This window comes from Cucurbita maxima, unplaced genomic scaffold (assembly GCF_002738345.1).
Source record: "Cucurbita maxima cultivar Rimu unplaced genomic scaffold, Cmax_1.0 Cma_Scf00017, whole genome shotgun sequence".
Taxonomy (NCBI): Eukaryota; Viridiplantae; Streptophyta; class Magnoliopsida; order Cucurbitales; family Cucurbitaceae; genus Cucurbita; species Cucurbita maxima.
The window spans coordinates 4,227,177-4,242,609 of NW_019272033.1; the positions used below are offsets into that span (position 1 = coordinate 4,227,177).

At 35.4% G+C, this 15,433-nt stretch overlaps 2 protein-coding genes across 4 annotated transcripts; both read left to right on the forward strand.

Annotated features, from left to right (window-relative positions):
* The first annotated feature begins 4,586 nt into the window (after positions 1-4,586).
* LOC111492294 (zinc finger CCCH domain-containing protein 20-like) lies at positions 4,587-5,930 on the forward strand. The gene has a single exon (XM_023141583.1). The coding sequence runs from the start codon at positions 4,773-4,775 to the stop codon at positions 5,691-5,693; it is 921 nt and encodes a 306-aa protein (XP_022997351.1). The 5' UTR covers positions 4,587-4,772; the 3' UTR covers positions 5,694-5,930.
* Positions 5,931-7,071: 1,141 nt separating this feature from the next.
* On the forward strand, positions 7,072-15,215 carry LOC111492065 (clathrin interactor EPSIN 1-like). Of its 3 annotated transcripts, none has more exons than XM_023141239.1 (12): positions 7,072-7,222; positions 7,380-7,436; positions 7,582-7,633; positions 8,255-8,334; positions 8,430-8,508; positions 8,609-8,692; positions 8,788-8,933; positions 9,715-9,951; positions 10,429-10,610; positions 11,600-11,790; positions 13,726-14,311; positions 14,658-15,215. In XM_023141239.1, the coding sequence occupies exons 2-12, from the start codon at positions 7,396-7,398 to the stop codon at positions 14,867-14,869; spliced, it is 1,890 nt and encodes a 629-aa protein (XP_022997007.1). In that variant the 5' UTR covers positions 7,072-7,222; positions 7,380-7,395; the 3' UTR covers positions 14,870-15,215. The 3 variants fall into 3 exon arrangements, with proteins under 3 accessions (XP_022997007.1, XP_022997008.1, XP_022997009.1); XM_023141240.1 differs by having other exon boundaries at positions 10,429-10,587; positions 11,595-11,790; XM_023141241.1 differs by lacking the exon at positions 7,072-7,222 and having other exon boundaries at positions 8,255-8,339.
* The last annotated feature ends 218 nt before the right edge of the window (positions 15,216-15,433 follow it).

Consider the following 15,433-nt stretch of genomic DNA (forward strand, 5'->3'; position numbering starts at 1 on the left):
TTTTTTTTTTTTTTTTAATTTTATCTTTACTTTTATTCTTCCATTTCTTGCCATTGCTAAAAAGAAAAAGGCACAAATTTTTGAAGGGTAAACAGTGAAAAGATAGGGCAAAGGGACAGAGCACTCCGAGGTGATGAAGGGGGAGGAGGAAAAAAAAGGCTGAATTTGTACAAACGAGGCTGAACCCAATAATTGCACAAATAGTCCCCCTCCAATTCTTATTATTTGCTAAATACTCCTTCTACTTCTCTTTATTTCTCTAATCTTCCTAAATTATGTACAACTTCATCACCTTTTATTCACTCCATCCAGAATCAAATATGAACACCAATTATTCACTCCATTCTCTTGTCTAATCGCATTACTACTTTTTCCAAGTATTCATCTTCCTCCCATTAAATTCCACACCTTTAGAATCCTTTCCACTTTAGTTTATTCACTAACTTTTTCCAATATATCAATCTCATATGCCTATACTCTTAATAGCCCTCTTTTTCTGGTCCATCCCGATACGTCCATTTTCAAATCTGGTTTTTGGTTGAGAGTATATACTAAACTATCAACGGTACATCGAGGGTTTTTCGAGTGACCGATCGACTCTCTTAGTTACGTTGCACCTTTACTTGAGTCCCCTATAACCCAAGAAATTGGCTTTACCAACTTAACATTAGGTCATCCTTCATTCTATGCTCACTCTAACTCAACGGTAGGGTAGGTCTGAATATATTAATGACCAACTTTTCTTAAATATAATTTCTTTTTTTTCTTTTTTTTTTTTTTTTTTTTTTTTTTTTTTACAGATGAAGTGTCCAATTAGGTCATATTATGTTTTCTTGAACAAATTCGGTAACATGGTGAATTTTTTTTTTCTTTTTTTCAAATGGATTTAAATTTTATATTAGGTAGAATAATTAATTTTTTAAAACTGTGTATATATGAATATAGGTGTAGAAAGCCCAATATAGAGAACAGTGAGTTAAATTATTGGTGCGAGTGTCTGAAATGCAATCAAATCATGATGTAGCTTTTTTGGGGCATTGATATACATGGATGAACATGAAGTTGTTGGTGTCATGTCAACCAGTTGCTAAATAAATATTTTTTATATAATATATAGTTTTGGCAAACCCTAAATACCATATAATATAATTATATAGTATACTTCCTTAACTTTAATTTGTTATTATAACGTTGAGAAAATTATGTGAGTCTTTTATGAGATTAAGTCAATTATTGAAAGCCTATTCTCCCTCCATTTTGCATTTACTTTATTGCTTTATTTGGTGAGATTTAGAATCCACTGTCCCTTTCCATATTTATGTTCCATTCCTTTTCAATCAAGTTAGTGAGTGCATCCTTTTCAACCCTCTCACCATTTTCCTTCCATTTTTCCTCCTAAATAAATTATACCTGAATTTATTTTATAAAAAAAAAAGAAAAAATCTAAGAATAAAGAGTAATTATATAATTATTAATACAGTGATGACGATGTTAATTGTGAATTGAATGAGATGTAGACTCATACCAACTTTTGGACGATGTTAGATTTGATATGTATGTTAAGAAACATATATAAGGAGACAGTGACATTATAAGATCACATCATATAATATATATATATATATGGAAATATGTTTCTGTGAATCTCTACTCCACAAACCTAACCTACCTGTTTTTTTGCATGTTTATTTGTATTTAGCAAAGTGGAAGATGGAACGTTTAATCACTTTAATTGGAACCAAACATTTCGTACATCTCCACCTCTGCCCATAAAATGTTTGGTTTCCCTTTCTTTTCATATTTCTTTGTCTTTTTATTCATTTTTACTTTTCCTTTTTTTACAAATATATACTAATATTTTCTTTTTGGTTATTTGTGTTAAGATGTAAAGATTTAAGGCCCTACCGGAAAACGCCCAGGTCAGCGGAGCTGCTCCTATTTCCCACTGCAACCACCGTAGCACCACCCAGTTTCCCAGTTCCAACCGTCAATGGTCTCTTCCCCTCCGCCGCTGACGGCGAGGTTTCTCTCTCTTAAAATTAACACAAACACATATATACAGTGTAGAATCTCGAAGCACATCGATTCCCAAAACCCCATTAATCACATTACCCAAAAAAAATGTAAGAAGCCAACTCCTCGATTGCTGGGGTACTCCATTTCTCTAGAGAGAGAGAGTCCGGTAACGGTAAGGCGGCAGCAAGAACTGTGGAGCCACGTGGCGGCGGGGCCAAGAGGAGAACGAATTCCTACACGCACTTTTTGATTAACTGTAATACTGATTAGAATTAATCTTTTAAATATATATTTTAAAAAAACAAATTAATATTCGTGAATATCAGACAGTATAGATTAATTTATTATCATCCTTTTTAGATCTATAGTTAATATTTTATTATAAAGTATTGCCCTTTTAGGTGCTGATGGCCTCAATTAAAATAATTTATCTAGAAATTTCTAAAAATATTTACACATAATTTAATTTATAGAAATTCATGATTTTTCACGTGAAGTAAAATTAAACCTTCAAATTCTTTCTACTTAAAATATATTTCATGCAAATATTATCAATTAAAATGTAGATGTTTGAATTACTGTTACTATTATTATTATTATTTTTAGATTATATACTTAAAATTTTGTTTGATTGGATGGATAATAAAAATAAATGGTTAATTTAATTGATTTATATTCATAGATCGCACAAATAGATAAGTTTTGAATGAGGAACCAATTCTTAAGGGGGGATTTCTTGGACTTATAATACGAAAAAGTGAGGACTAAAATTCCACAAAAAAAAAAAAATTATATATATATATATATATATATATATTTATTTATTTATTTATTCCCAATTCCAACTTATCTTAATGTCATGTCATTTTAATATATAATCTACTACTATTGCTAATGTTATATGTTTTTTTCATTCAATTAAATATTTAATCAATGAAATATTAACCATAACTGCCGTAGTAGTAGTATTACATTTGAAAATTTAAAGTATAAAATCACATATTTAAAAATTTAATAACTAAATAAGTTAAATTATATTAATAATAATGGACCGTTGGGCCGTTGGGCTGTTGAATTTCGTTTTAGTTCATATTCACGGAAATTGGGCTGGAAAATTGTATGATTCAGCCCACAAAGGTAGCCCAATCTTCATGATTCGGCCCATAAAGGTAAACATAGATAAGATTATTGAGCTTTTTTTCCTTTTTTTTTTTCCAAAAATAAAAAAAAAAAAAAAATCGTAGAGATCCAAACAGGCTCAAGTTGTAAATAATTATTAAAAAAAATTTATAATATTAAAGTTAATTAACAAATGAATTCACGTGAGGCTTAAAAAGGAATATTAAGCTAAAGATTTATGTAAAATTAATGCTTCTTAGTAAAGCATTGGGACACTTTAAACACAAAGAATAAGACAATTTGCAGATGAAAGTAGGTTTGAACTTATCAACTAAGCAAAATATGAAAATTAAAACTAAAATTAAAAAGTTAAAAAGACGCTTGGTGTGACTTTGCTTCATCATAATATTATTTTATATGATTATACTTGGCTAATTTGCCAATCAAAATCAGCCACGTGGAATATCCTTGGGGATAATTCTCTTAGCATTTACACGCAAGTCTATCGTTCCGGATAAAGATCGGCCTACAAAATTTTAAATATTTATTTTAAAAAAAAAAAAAAGAAGGTATGGTCAATGGTCATGATCATGAGAATCTCGAGGGATAATAAAGCTGAAGAGAGATCAAGTGTGCCACGTGGATAGTTGTTGATTTGTGGCGCCAAGAATCATGCAGGACCAAACCATCACCGCCAAGTTACAGCCTCCACGTCGACCAATATCTAGGTTTAACTCATCACGGTCGGCCACGTGGATGAGAGAAACAGGCTCTTTGTTTTTGTTTGCTTTTTATGGAAACTAAAAAATAATAATTATTCTCCATCCGACTCCTCCAAGTGTCCCTGCAGCATGTGACCTTGATTATATTTGTCCACGTCCTACACATACTTTTGTCCTCTAAAATCCCCTCTTAATAAAATATAACCACTTCCCCAATTTTTGTCTATTTAAAATTACTTGGATAGAGGACATCCACACCCAAACACAATTTAATTCCCCATAAATAAATTAAACGTCAACCATTCATCCATCACTTTTATGATTGTTAAATTTATATTAAAATTTTGATGGTAATTCAATTTTAAGATTTAACTGCACGATGAGTGAAAAAGTTGACCGAATGTAAAACTAAAATAACAGACATTTATGATTTTTGTTTTATTTTGTTGAAATTTAGTCGGTCAAGAGTTCGATTAGTTCGATCCTATCTTCCATTGGTTTTTTTTATTAACTATATAAACAATTTAGTTAATATTACGAACTATTTTAATTGAATTTTAGGGTGTGTTATAAAAATAAATTAATTATTTTATAATTTAACTAAAAACACAAACTCATAATATAATAACTAAAAAAAAATAGTACAAATGAATGATGTCTTAAACTTGAAGCCAAGAGAATGAGAAGAAAAAAAAAAAAAAGAGTGCAGCATATTAGCATGGACATGCGGGCAGAGTAGCATGCCCCAAGGATTCGCTAGATATTTAAAGGGAGAAAACACAAGGAGGTAGTTGAGTAACCAACCACGGTTGAAAAACAAAATCCCACCACCGTCTCTCCGCCTGAAAAACTGGCAGTTCCCATTTCGTTCTTCAGAAACCCTCCCACTGCATCATCCTTCTCTCACAATTCACCATGATTAACGAATCAATGTTTCTCAATCCCACGCCTCACATTTCATCCTGGGACTCCCTCGACGATCCCGCCGCCGCAATCCCATCATATTTCACCGCGGGCAACGTGTCGCCGCTCGATTCGCCGACGGCGGCGGTTATGGACTACGATTCGTCGTTCTGGGAGGATCAAGACTTGCCGGCCATTGTGGACGCCTTCACGTGCGACCATTTCCGGATGTACGAGTTCAAAGTCCGCGCGTGCGCACGTGGGAGGTCGCACGATTGGACAAAATGTCCCTATGCCCACGCCGGCGAGAAGGCTCGCCGCCGGGATCCGAGGAAGTTCAACTATTCCGGCACCGAGTGTCCGGATTTACGTCATGGGTGTTGTATGAAAGGAGACGCTTGTGAGTACGCTCATGGAGTTTTCGAAATTTGGCTCCACCCTGATCGGTACCGGACTCAGCCATGCCGTGACGGAGCAGTCTGCCGAAGGCGGGTCTGTTTCTTCGCCCACTCGTCGGAGCAACTCCGGATTCCAGGGAAACAGAGCATCAGGTCTCCCCGAGGCAGGGAAATCGCCGCCCCTGCCGTATCATCTCCGACGTCCATCCTAATATCATCATCGTCCGACTCGCCGCCTATGTCTCCGATCAGCCCTTTAGCCACCGGTGGGGAATCGTTCAGTAGATTAGTCGCATTGATGCACAATCTCCACTTTGATGAATTAAAAACGAATCCCGGGATCTCCGGCTTCGGTCCAAGTTTCCGACGAAACTCCGGCGCATTTGATTCATGGGACAGAGATAACGAAGAAGAACCAGCAATGGAGAGAGTAGAATCAGGGAGAAACCTACGAGCCCAAATGTACGCGAAATTGATGAGAGATAACTCGGTGGAGCGTGTTCGGCCTCTGATATTGGCCGGATCTCGGAACTAATTCCAGAAGGAAGAATAAGCCATGGATTGGAATCGTTTCTTTAATTGAGTTTCTCTGTGAATCAAATATTTTCGTCCTTTTTTTTTTGTGTATTTTGTTTCAAGTTTCTACTAATTTCTGTAAATGGGTGAATGTTAACATTGTGTATAAACGTGCTTCACAATACTGCCGCTCAATCCTCATCCTTGTTCATGTAAGATTTAAATCTTAATACATTACTTCAATTAGTTCCTTAAATGGGTTTTTCTTTGTTAGAATAGGAATAAAACAATTAAATAAATGAAAATTTTGATTATGATTGAAATGTACGTGTTGTTTGATTTTGGAAAAAAAAAGAAAGAACATTGAATAAATCCAAATGACTGTAACGAATAATGACAAGATATTTGTTGTCGACTTGGACGGATCTTCCGTACGACTTGGAATGGATAAGAATGGAAGGTTGTAGAAGAAGGGCCATCACTCTCGTGGTTTGTAGACCCTAGAGCCCTTCCTTGCCAAATTTAAGAAATAAGTCCATTATTATTAATAATTTTATTATTTCATTCTCCCATCCTTCTTTATTCCGGATCATATCATCGCCATTTCTCTCTTCGTAGTGCTAGGGATGCTTAACACCAATACGCAAACTAGTGTAACTTGCACTTTCGTCTCTCTCAATGTGGTCAACACCGAGTGTTTTCTGTTGGATGATGAAAGTTCTACATCGGCTAATTTAGGGAATGATCATGGGTTTATAAGTGAGAAATACTTAACTTCATTGGAATGAGGCCTTTTGGGGAAGCCCAAAGCAAACCCATGAGAGCTTATGCTCAAAGTGGACAATATCATACCATTGTGGAGAGTCGTGTTCGTCTAACATGATATCAGAGCCATGCCCCTAAACTTAGCCATGCCAATAGATTGACAAATCCTTGAATGTCGAACAAAGGACTCCAAAAAAGAAAAAAGGACCTCCTCGAACGATTAAGGGGAGGGTTCGAGGTGTTGGATGATGAAAGTCTCCATTTAATTAATTATTAAAAAAAAAATGTCATTCAAAACCATAAAACCACTTCTATTATGTTTGGAATTATTTCAACATGCTTTTATTTATTTAAAATAATTTAGTATCAATTTTATATATATGCTATTTAAAAAAAAATGAAGATTTACTTTAAATGATTAGTTGAATTATACTCGAAATTTTGAAAATAATATTTCATATTAGAAACTGATTTATTTATTAAAATTAAAATATATAAAATAGAATGTCTTACAATTATACGATATTAGAAAATAATAATTATATAAAATTACTAAATATTCATGAGATTAAATATACTATTCAGATCGCGCGAACTTTTGGAACATTTTCAGTTATATTTAAATTAAACAATAAAAATTCCGCTGCGAAAATTGGTTTGGTGGTGTCTCGTCTGTTCGGGCATTTTTTCTCAACCATCACCGATAAAAAGAAAGTTGAAAAATCATCGCGGAGGCCTGATTTCCTTCTTTCCCAGGATCTGAAGCTTCCCTGCTACTCAAAGGTACATTAGCTCTTCTCCGTTTCTCTTTTCTGTTCACAATCGTTTAGTTTTAGCAATATCAGCTGTTGATTTATTATTATTTTTGGTTTTTTCTGGATCCATTGCGTAGATCGTTCTCCAATTTCTCATATTTTCTGGTTCAATTCTTGTGTGATAGATTTCGCAGATCCATTATGGATTTCATGAAGGTTTTCGATCAAACTGTCCGTGAAATGTGAGGCTCGAACAAGTTGTTCTTTATCAATCCGCCCTCCGTGTTTGTATAGTTTTCTAGATAGAAGACGACCTTCTGTTAGCTTTAATTTTTATTTTTTGGCGGGACTTCCTTTTTTATTTGATCTATTTATGCGTTGTTACAGAAAGAGGGAGGTGAATTTGAAGGTTCTGAAGGTTCCCGAAATCGAACAGAAGGTTTGAACAATGCATTTGCTTATCGATGATATCTTGATTTAAATGTGTACCTCGTTGTTGTTATGGATTCTCTCTGCCGTGTCTTTAATGGATGTAAGAAACTCTCAACACGTTTGTTCAATTATCAATGTCCACCCCCACCCCTCTCAGGAGAATAGTTTGCATACTTCTTATGCTATTTTCCTTGTTGCTGCTGTTCTACCTCTATAAAGATGGAATATAATAATTCAATCACACATGGAGAAAATATATCTGTTTAAAAACTGTCACACCACTGGTCTGTTAAATTCCAGCACCAATTAGGTGTATGTCGGGGATATTGATGTTGCTTAATATTGTAGCATTCAACTCCCACAATGGCGGTTAGCATTAGCTAGGTGTCTGGTCCGTTTGAGCTCCAAATCCTTACAGCAATCACATCCGTTTGAGCTCCAAGTGCCATTTAGGTAGATTTTCAATTTGGTTGGTCATATTCCGGATGACACTTAGGGACTTGCATTTTCAGATACAATGGATTAAGTTTCAGAGCAGACCAATTTCTAATGAAGTATTTAATATTCTATTGTTGGAGGATAGAAATTCTCAACGTGATTTCATAGCTGGTTGTCATCACTGCTACAGGTGCTGGATGCAACAGATGATGAACCATGGGGTCCTCATGGGTCTGCCTTGGCAGAAATAGCGCAAGCTACAAAGAAATTGTAAAGTTACAATTCTTTCCATCTCCTCCCATATCTTTCTTTCCCTCTTCAATCAAGCACTTATTTTTGTTTCGTGATTGATTTTTATTTTTCAGTTCTGAAACTCAGATGGTTATGAATGTTCTCTGGACAAGATTGAGTGAGACTGGTAAGAATTGGCGTCTTGTCTATAAGGTAAAACTTCATCGGTTCCCAGATATATATGTTCTTATTTTCTGAAAACAGTAGTTTACATCCCACTCTTGCTTATGAGTGGTGTCGTCAACTTCTTCAGGCTTTGGCTGTTATAGAGTATTTGGTGGCACATGGATCTGAACGTGCAGTGGATGACATTATCGAACATACTTTCCAGATATCTGTAACAATGTTTCTAAAATTTTCTCTAAGATGCTGCTCAACACTTAAAGAGACTCTTAGTTTTATTCTATTTTGTGTTTTGTTTATGTTGGATAGTCGCTCTCGAGTTTCGAACATGTTGAACCAAATGGAAAGGACATGGGCATAAATGTCAGAAAGAAGGCTGAAAACATTGTTGCCCTTTTGAATGATAAAGATAAAATACAAGAAGTGAGAAACAAAGCAGCTGCAAATCGTGAAAAGTAAGTGAACATTTAAGGAATCTGATTCTTTTTTCTTTTCCAAGATTTACTACCTACGAACGGACAGTTATATTTCCGAGCTTTTCCTCACTAATTGATCCTTGGTCAAAATATTAAAAAGAATGGGGGTAGAGCCTTTACCGATTGTGTAGTTAATAAATGACATTAACAATAAACTCCAGTAGCAGCTACACCATTGGACTATATCTTTTTGCCTTGGACTTTAATCTGGGAGCTTTCCTTAGAGTTATGGTAATATGCCGCAAGGTCAGTTATATTAAATATGTTGGAGATGCTTGTATCAACGAAATGAAGACAAGGGTAGCCATTATCTTTGACTTCCGTCAATATTTTAAGATGGCTGAATTTCATGTGTTTTAGCTTGTTTTTTGTGCTTGCAGGAAATTTTCCCTCCCTTGAATCAACAATTACCAAAATCTTAGTCTCATCTTTATCTTTAGCATCTTGTGCTTATTTAGCATTGGACTTGGCCAAATTGTTTGAGTCGCTGACTTTCTGATAAATACATTTAACTCACTCCATATAGTTATTTTCCTTTACACTAATATTAGTGGATGTAGGCAATTGAACAAGATACACCGTAAGTTTAGGAGCTTTATATGTACCACTTTGAAGGGAGACTTAGTAGTAGACGGTTTTTCATGTTGCCATATGTAATTTCAGCTTGTTTCAATACCAACCATTTGGGCTGTTATGGTGGAACTTAGCCACTGTACATGAATTGATTTTTTAGAATAACTAGTGTACTGACAATTCTTAGGTACTTCGGACTTTCTTCTACTGGAATTACTTACAAGTCAGGTTCAGCCTCGTATGGCAGCAGTAGTTCTTATAGCAGTGATAGTTATCAAGGTCAGAGTAGCTTTAGAGGTGATAGATTTCGTGATAGGAGCAGCAACAGGGATTCATTTAGAAAGGAAAAAAATGATCAAGATGATTTTAAAAAGTCAGATTGGGTAAAGCAGGATTATGGCATGGGTTCTGCAAAAAACAGCAGGTATGTACTTGTTGAATATTACCTTTTTACTTGATTCTATTGGCTGAATTTGATGTTAGATTCAGAAAATAGGTTGTTGGCGGGGCTTGTCTCTACCAGTGGCCTTAGATTGTTCTTCCTCTGATGAATTATATTATCGTTTCTTATATTAAAAAAATGATGTAAGATGCTTGGTAGAAGGTTCTGCAAACAAACAATGCCTGTTCCTTTGAGGCGTGGTTCTTCGGTTGAGTTTTGTTTGAATTCTATATATATTGAAGAATTATATAACTGAAAAAATGTCAGTGGATGATGTTTTTAAAATGAAAAGTTGATCAGAAGTTATTGCATCTATGGTAGGAGTTATTACATTCTGGAGAAGTTATGTGGAGTTTCATATTGATTGATCTTTAATTATAGGCGTCTCATATAAACAGACAGAGATTGCTCTATAGTTTTATGTTGCCTTGCTTCATAATGTGGAGAATTCTTTTTCAGCAAGGATCAAGGTAAAACATCATTTGGTACATCAAAGCCATCAAAAAAGTCGGAAGACTCTGCAAATCAGATTGCCTCCTTCAGTTCTAGTACCCCTACAAATAATTCTGACGAAGATTTTGATGATTTTGATCCTCGTGGAACTTCCACCACCACCACCACCACCACCACCACCACCACAAGTTAGTATTTTGAATTCTGAAATGTTTGTGCTTCTTTTGTTGCAATAAGATAATTGGTGAATTAATGATGAACGTGGCTTTGTAGCTTAGGTGCTTGTGGACATTTTCCAGTAGATGGACATTAAATACTATTTACAAATAGGACTATAAAATAGAATTTTTTTTGTACTTATTTTGCGTGATTCTTTTTTAAATAATTCAATTGTCACAATTAAGTTTTCCTTAACCATTTCTTACATTATGTGTCTTGATCCATTGTTTCAATATAAAATAATTTTTAGGTTTTTATACAACCAACGGAAAGCTAATTATAAAATAAAATTAGTTTGAAACTAACGAGTAAAATAGAATTAGATCCACATGCGCTGATTTAATGCATAAATTATGAGAGATGGTTTAATATAATACAAATTTGTCTTTGTAAATAGGGAGGGTTGTGAAATTTTTTATCTTGATAGTAGGTGAAATATGATCCACATGCGCTGATTTTGGTTCATAGAAATTCTCAGTGGTTTCTCTTGCATTGTCACTGTCTCTCCATTTATCTGAAATTTATTGTATCAAACTATTTCTCCTGGTGTTGGCTAAAGTCGACTAAAATTTTCCTAATTGGCTGATAACAAGCGTAGTCTAGTTGAAGACTCTAATAAGGACTAGTATAAATACTAATATCATCATCGTGGTAAGATATCACTTGATGGATGTTTCCATAGATGAGTAAAACCCTTCTTCCTTATTGATTTCATGTAGTTCGTTGACAACTACATTTGATAACTTAATGATGCAAGGGAAGATCCAGAAATAGAGAGTTGTGCTAATAATAAATAATAAATATTAAAAGAGAAATCTTGTGATCTTCAATTAAAATTACCGTTTTAGAAAAATGAAATATCGTTGATGACTAAATTGGTTAGACAATCTTAAACCATAAAAAGGCTAACACTAGAAAAACAAATGAATAATTCATTCTGAATTGAACTTTTTGGCAGAAGCTGCTGCACCAAGCCCCAAAAAGGTGGATCTTTTTGGAGACAGTTTAATCGGAGATCTCATGGATGCTCCAACTCTTGTTCCTCCTGGAAAGCCTGACAGCAGTTCTCCGGTGGTTGATCTGTTTGCAGATGCTACTTTTGTATCAGCTTCAGCGCAAGTGGAAAAGGAACCAAATTCCCCATCAAAGGTAAAGGATACTTCTGGAAATGTCATTAAATTCCACCATGAATACATTCTTCCATAGAAGAGGAGAAAAAACAAATTCCTTTTGCTACTGCAATCACTTTCTTGCATTTAGCTAACTTAAAAGACTTGCTTCTTGGTTCAAGAATAGTATCACATTTAGCTCAAAAAAGCCGTGCATCTTTTTCTGTGCACTTTCGTTTCTTGGTAATATTTTGGAAATTCTCAGGTATGTGATTGAAATCCAATCTTTCAGAAATTCTCATCTCTGCCAAACTAGACGTTGTCTAGCTGTTTTTATATGCATCTCTTTAGGAATAATTAAGGTATCAATGATTTTGTTTTTTGTTTTCTATTTTTAGAAGTTGGGTTTGTTTCCTCGCTATTGTTTAACCATGGTTTTCACCTTTTTGTGAATTTTTAGCCAAATTCCACAAACATTTTTTTAATAGAAAAATTACTTTATTTTTTTTGCTCTTTTCCGATTTCGGCCAAAGGTAGTACGGAGGTCAAGAAGAAAAATGGGAAATTACTAATTACGTAAAGCTTTGGAGAGAAAAGTTGAGGTGGAGGGAACTATTGTAGTTCAAGGCTATGATAGTTCCTTATGAAAGTGATCTCATGGAATATTTGAGGGCTGGGAGCTCCCTCCAAAAGAGCTCTTGTGAAGGTGTAGTTGACGAAGATTAGTTCGTCTGTAGTGATTCTTCAAGAGACTAAGTTATAAAAAATTGATAGAAAGCTTATTGAGTCAGTTTAGAGTTTGAGGCATATAGAACGGCTGGCCTTGGATGCTGATGGGACAACTGGAGGGATTCTAGTTATGTGGAACTTGTCTAGTATCTAGGTTATAGATTCTGTTTTGGGTTCTTAATAGCCATCCATTTTCTTAATTTTCAAAAATGTTTTTAGAGGCAGGTTGACAGGTGATCTGTATGGTTCGTGCATGGATTGTTGTTATATAGGTGGGGGTTTCAATGTTGTTAGAAGTATGAAAAGCTAAAAGGGGGGTGAATTACTTGAAGCATGTGGCACTTTAGCTATCTTATAGAGGGGCTAGCTTTGATTGATATCCCTATGAAGAATGGGGTCTTCGCATGGTCAGACATTAGAGGTTCTCCTCTGGCCAGCCATATTGACAGGTTTCTCATTTCACATCGTCGGGTTGATAGTTTAAAAGTAATTGAGCTGAACATACTTTTGAGAACGACTTCCAACCACTTTTCCCTTCAATTAAACCTCAACAATCAGAAATGGGTTCCCACTCCTTTTCGTTTTTAGAATATTTGGTTGGATCACCCTCAATTTATGTGTAATATTGAAGCATGGTGGAACTCAGCGTTCATGGCTGACCAGGGTTTGCTTTTGTGGAAAAATTATAAGGTTTGAAATAGCTTATTTGAGATGGAATGCGGATGAGTTTGGAAAGGTGGAGGATTCCAAATGGCAGTTGCAAACCAAGATAGATGAAATAAATGGCTTAGAAGAAAGGCGTATGATGAATGAAGCACTGAATGTGCAAAGAAACCGGAGGGTAGAGTACATGAAAGCTATTTTGAAGTAGCCTGGAATGTAAGCCAAAAAATGCAAGGTGCAGTCGTGTGGAAGGTGTGAAAATTCTCATTTCTTTCACAGATGGGCGACAGAGCATTATCTCTGTCTTGGAAAGGTGGATGGTACCTTAACAACTAGTTATTTTTATTTTTATATACCAACGAGCATTTTGGTGTTTTAACAGTGATCTGGTCGTTTTACTTCTACTCATTATCTTTATCAAAATTTTCGATCCATGAAAGTATTAGCTCATAAAAAACTAAGTCGATAAGTATTATCTCATAAAAAAAATTATATTTACGAAAATGACTGGAGAGTTCGCAAGTGCCTCTTTCTGATTATTGATTTTCTTTTGTTTTTTGTTAAAAATATATGGTTTTTACAGACTGAGATTGATCTATTCGCTTCACAACCGGCTTCGGTTTCTCCAACAGTCCACTTTTTTGCCTCTCCTGAGCCGGTTGCGCAAACAGAAACCAACTTTGCCGATGCAGCAAGAGACAGTAAAGCTTCACAACCTGCTTCAGTTTCTGCAACAATTGACTTTTTTGCTTCTTCTAAGCTAGTTGTGCAAACGGAAACTAACTTTGCCAGTGCAGCAAGAGACATTAAAGCTTCACAACCCGCTTCAGTTTCTGCACCAATTGACCCTTTTGCCTCTGCTGAGCCGGTTGTGCAAACAGAAACCAACTTTGCTAGCACAAAAAGAGACAGTAAAACTGTGGATCCATTTGCTGCTCTTCCACTTAACTCTTTTGATGGATCAGATTTTTTGGGTGCAACTTCTTCGCGTTCTGAACCAGTGTCCTCAGAACCTTCCCAGAATCCTGTTGGTGGCCCATCTTGTAATTTAGATGGAAAATTTATCAACAGTTCAACAGCCCCAGCGAAGAAGAATACTTTCCAGGTCAAGTCTGGGATTTGGGCAGATTCACTTAGTCGAGGATTGATTGATCTTAATATCTCCGCTCGTAAGTCTATCTTAACTGTCACAATCCCGTTCACTGACCTTCTTCTTTATTCCCTGCTTTCTTCCTTTCTTCTTGAGCTAACTGGGACGCATCGTAGACAATATTCCGGACTGGAATGTCTTTGAACTTTGGATTGGGGCTTGATGAACGTATTAAATTGCTTTAATTTATAAATCTAGTTCTTGAACTTTAGGTGTATTAAATAGGTATTTGAACTTCACATCAGTTTTTGAGATCTTGTCTTAGTTCTCTTAATTTATTGTATTTGGGAACGATGGTTCCTCGTATGCGTTGTTTTCATAGCACCCTTGATAGTTAATACATCAGTTGCTTGCATGCATTGCAGCCAAGAAGGTTTCCCTGATAGAAGTCGGTGTCGTGGGCGGACTGAGCGATTTCTCAAACGAGAGGGAGAAAGGACCGGCACCTACTTATCACATGGGGCAAGCAATGGGTGCAGGGTCTGGTCTTGGTCGGACAGGATCGCAGGGGATTGGAGACGATTTCTTTTCACAACTTTCTGGTCAACAATATCAATTTGGTGGTTTCCAGAAGTAAATTTATTCTTTCACTCGTGCCTCTTTTCTTCCTGTTGATCTGCAAAGAGTGTGCGAGAAAACCTCGAGCCCTATGGAGAGTGGCGTTTGCATATGCGCCACATATTAATTGATTCGAGGAAATGCCTTGAATAATAATATAAAATGTTCTATATCTTACTGAGTTACTGTGAATGAAGGAATAGTGCTCTTTTTTTATTAAATATGTTGCGAAAGTAAGACATGAGCAATTGAACTTTATAAAAACGGATAAGAAGTGATCTAAAATACACCATCTATAAATGATTGTGTGATATAAATGGTTTAAATACCTTTGATTGTGTGAATAGTACAGCCTTTGAATTATGTACGTTTCTGTTCAAGAGTCGATTAGTTCTTTCTCCCTCCCGTTGTCTAAATTTCTGTATTCCTATCATTTTGAAGACTGGTTCTCTACCTTGTTGCTAGACTGGTAAAAGAGTTCAGTTCATTACTCTCATAGACAACAAACGGCTTAAATATCACTGAAGAGGTCCTTTCAAAGATACAATTTTTCAATAAATAAAACATAGTACAATACATGCAT

Coding starts and splice junctions, on each gene's coding strand:
- LOC111492294 (XM_023141583.1), top strand. CDS start 4,773: ATGATTAACGAATCAATGTTTCTCAATCCCACGCCTCACATTTCATCC.
- LOC111492065 (XM_023141239.1), top strand. CDS start 7,396: ATGGATTTCATGAAGGTTTTCGATCAAACTGTCCGTGAAAT. Junction 7,634..8,254: donor TTCCCGAAATCGAACAGAAG/GTTTGAACAATG, acceptor TCACTGCTACAG/GTGCTGGATGCAACAGATGA. Junction 8,335..8,429: donor GCGCAAGCTACAAAGAAATT/GTAAAGTTACAA, acceptor TTTATTTTTCAG/TTCTGAAACTCAGATGGTTA.